Source organism: Macaca mulatta, chromosome 19 (genome assembly GCF_049350105.2).
Source record: "Macaca mulatta isolate MMU2019108-1 chromosome 19, T2T-MMU8v2.0, whole genome shotgun sequence".
NCBI classification, from domain to species: Eukaryota; Metazoa; Chordata; class Mammalia; order Primates; family Cercopithecidae; genus Macaca; species Macaca mulatta.
Genome location: NC_133424.1, coordinates 10035446 through 10036464, shown reverse-complemented (window position 1 = coordinate 10036464; position 1019 = coordinate 10035446). Strand labels below are relative to the sequence as shown.

The 1019-nt window shown below is 48.7% G+C and overlaps 1 protein-coding gene across 1 annotated transcript; it reads right to left on the bottom strand.

The window, feature by feature from the left end:
* Positions 1–1019, bottom strand: OR7E24 (olfactory receptor, family 7, subfamily E, member 24; the record flags this gene model as incomplete). Its single annotated transcript, NM_001194036.3, is given in 1 exon segment — positions 1–1019. A coding segment is annotated over 1 exon segment (1019 nt), but the record flags the coding sequence as incomplete, so codon positions are not given.

The following is a 1019-nucleotide window of genomic DNA, read 5'->3' as shown; positions in this document are numbered from 1 at the left end:
TAGCCCATATAACAAAAAGGATGGAGAAGATGAGATTTGACTATTCTGCCGTGCAGCCTGCACAGAGCACTTTGAATGTCCCTGTTCCTCAGGCTGTAGATGAAGGGGTTCAGCATGGGGGTGACCACCGTGTACATCACTGAAGCCACCATACTCTTCCTGGGGGATGGTGACACAACTGAACTGAGGTACCCTACAAGGCCTGTTCCATAAAATAAGCAAACAACCGCCAGGTGGGAGCCACAGGTGGAGAAGGCTTTATACTTCCCTCCCGATGATGGAACTCTCAGAATGGAGGAAACAATTTTATAGTAAGAGAAAAGGATCCCTGAGATAGGGAGACAGCCAAATATGGCACCCATGAAATATATGACCATTTCATTGATGAAGGTGTCAGAACAGCTAAGGTGGAGGAGTTGAGAAGGGTCACAGAAGAAATTAGAAATGGCCACATCCCTGAAGCAGGTGAGCTGTAATACAATCAAACTGTGCAGCTGGGAGTCCAAAAGACTAATAAAAAAAGACAACAAGACTAAGAAGCCACAGAGGCGTGGGTTCATGATGACTCGGTATTGCAGGGGGTGACAGATGGCCACAAACCGGTCATAGGCCATCACACTCAGGAGCATGTCATCCATACAGGCAAAAAGGACAAAGAAAGACATCTGAGTCAGGCAGCCTGCATAGGCGATGACTCTGCTGTGAGTTTGCATGTCCACAATCATCTTGGGGATGGTGGTGGAGGTGAAACCGATGTCAGCCAAGGACAGGTTGGAGAGGAAGAAGTACATGGGGGTGTGGAGGTGGGAGTCAGAGCTGACAGCCAGGATGATGAGCAGGTTCCCCAGCACCGTGACCAGGTACATGGACAGGAACAGCCCAGCAAGGACCAGCTGCAATTCTGGATCCTCTGAGAGTCCCAGGAGGAGGAATTCTGAGACACCTGTGAGATTCTGTGAGTCTGTGTAGCTTGGACACCTTTTGAGGAAAGAAACAAAGAGAATTGGAAAATAGGACAT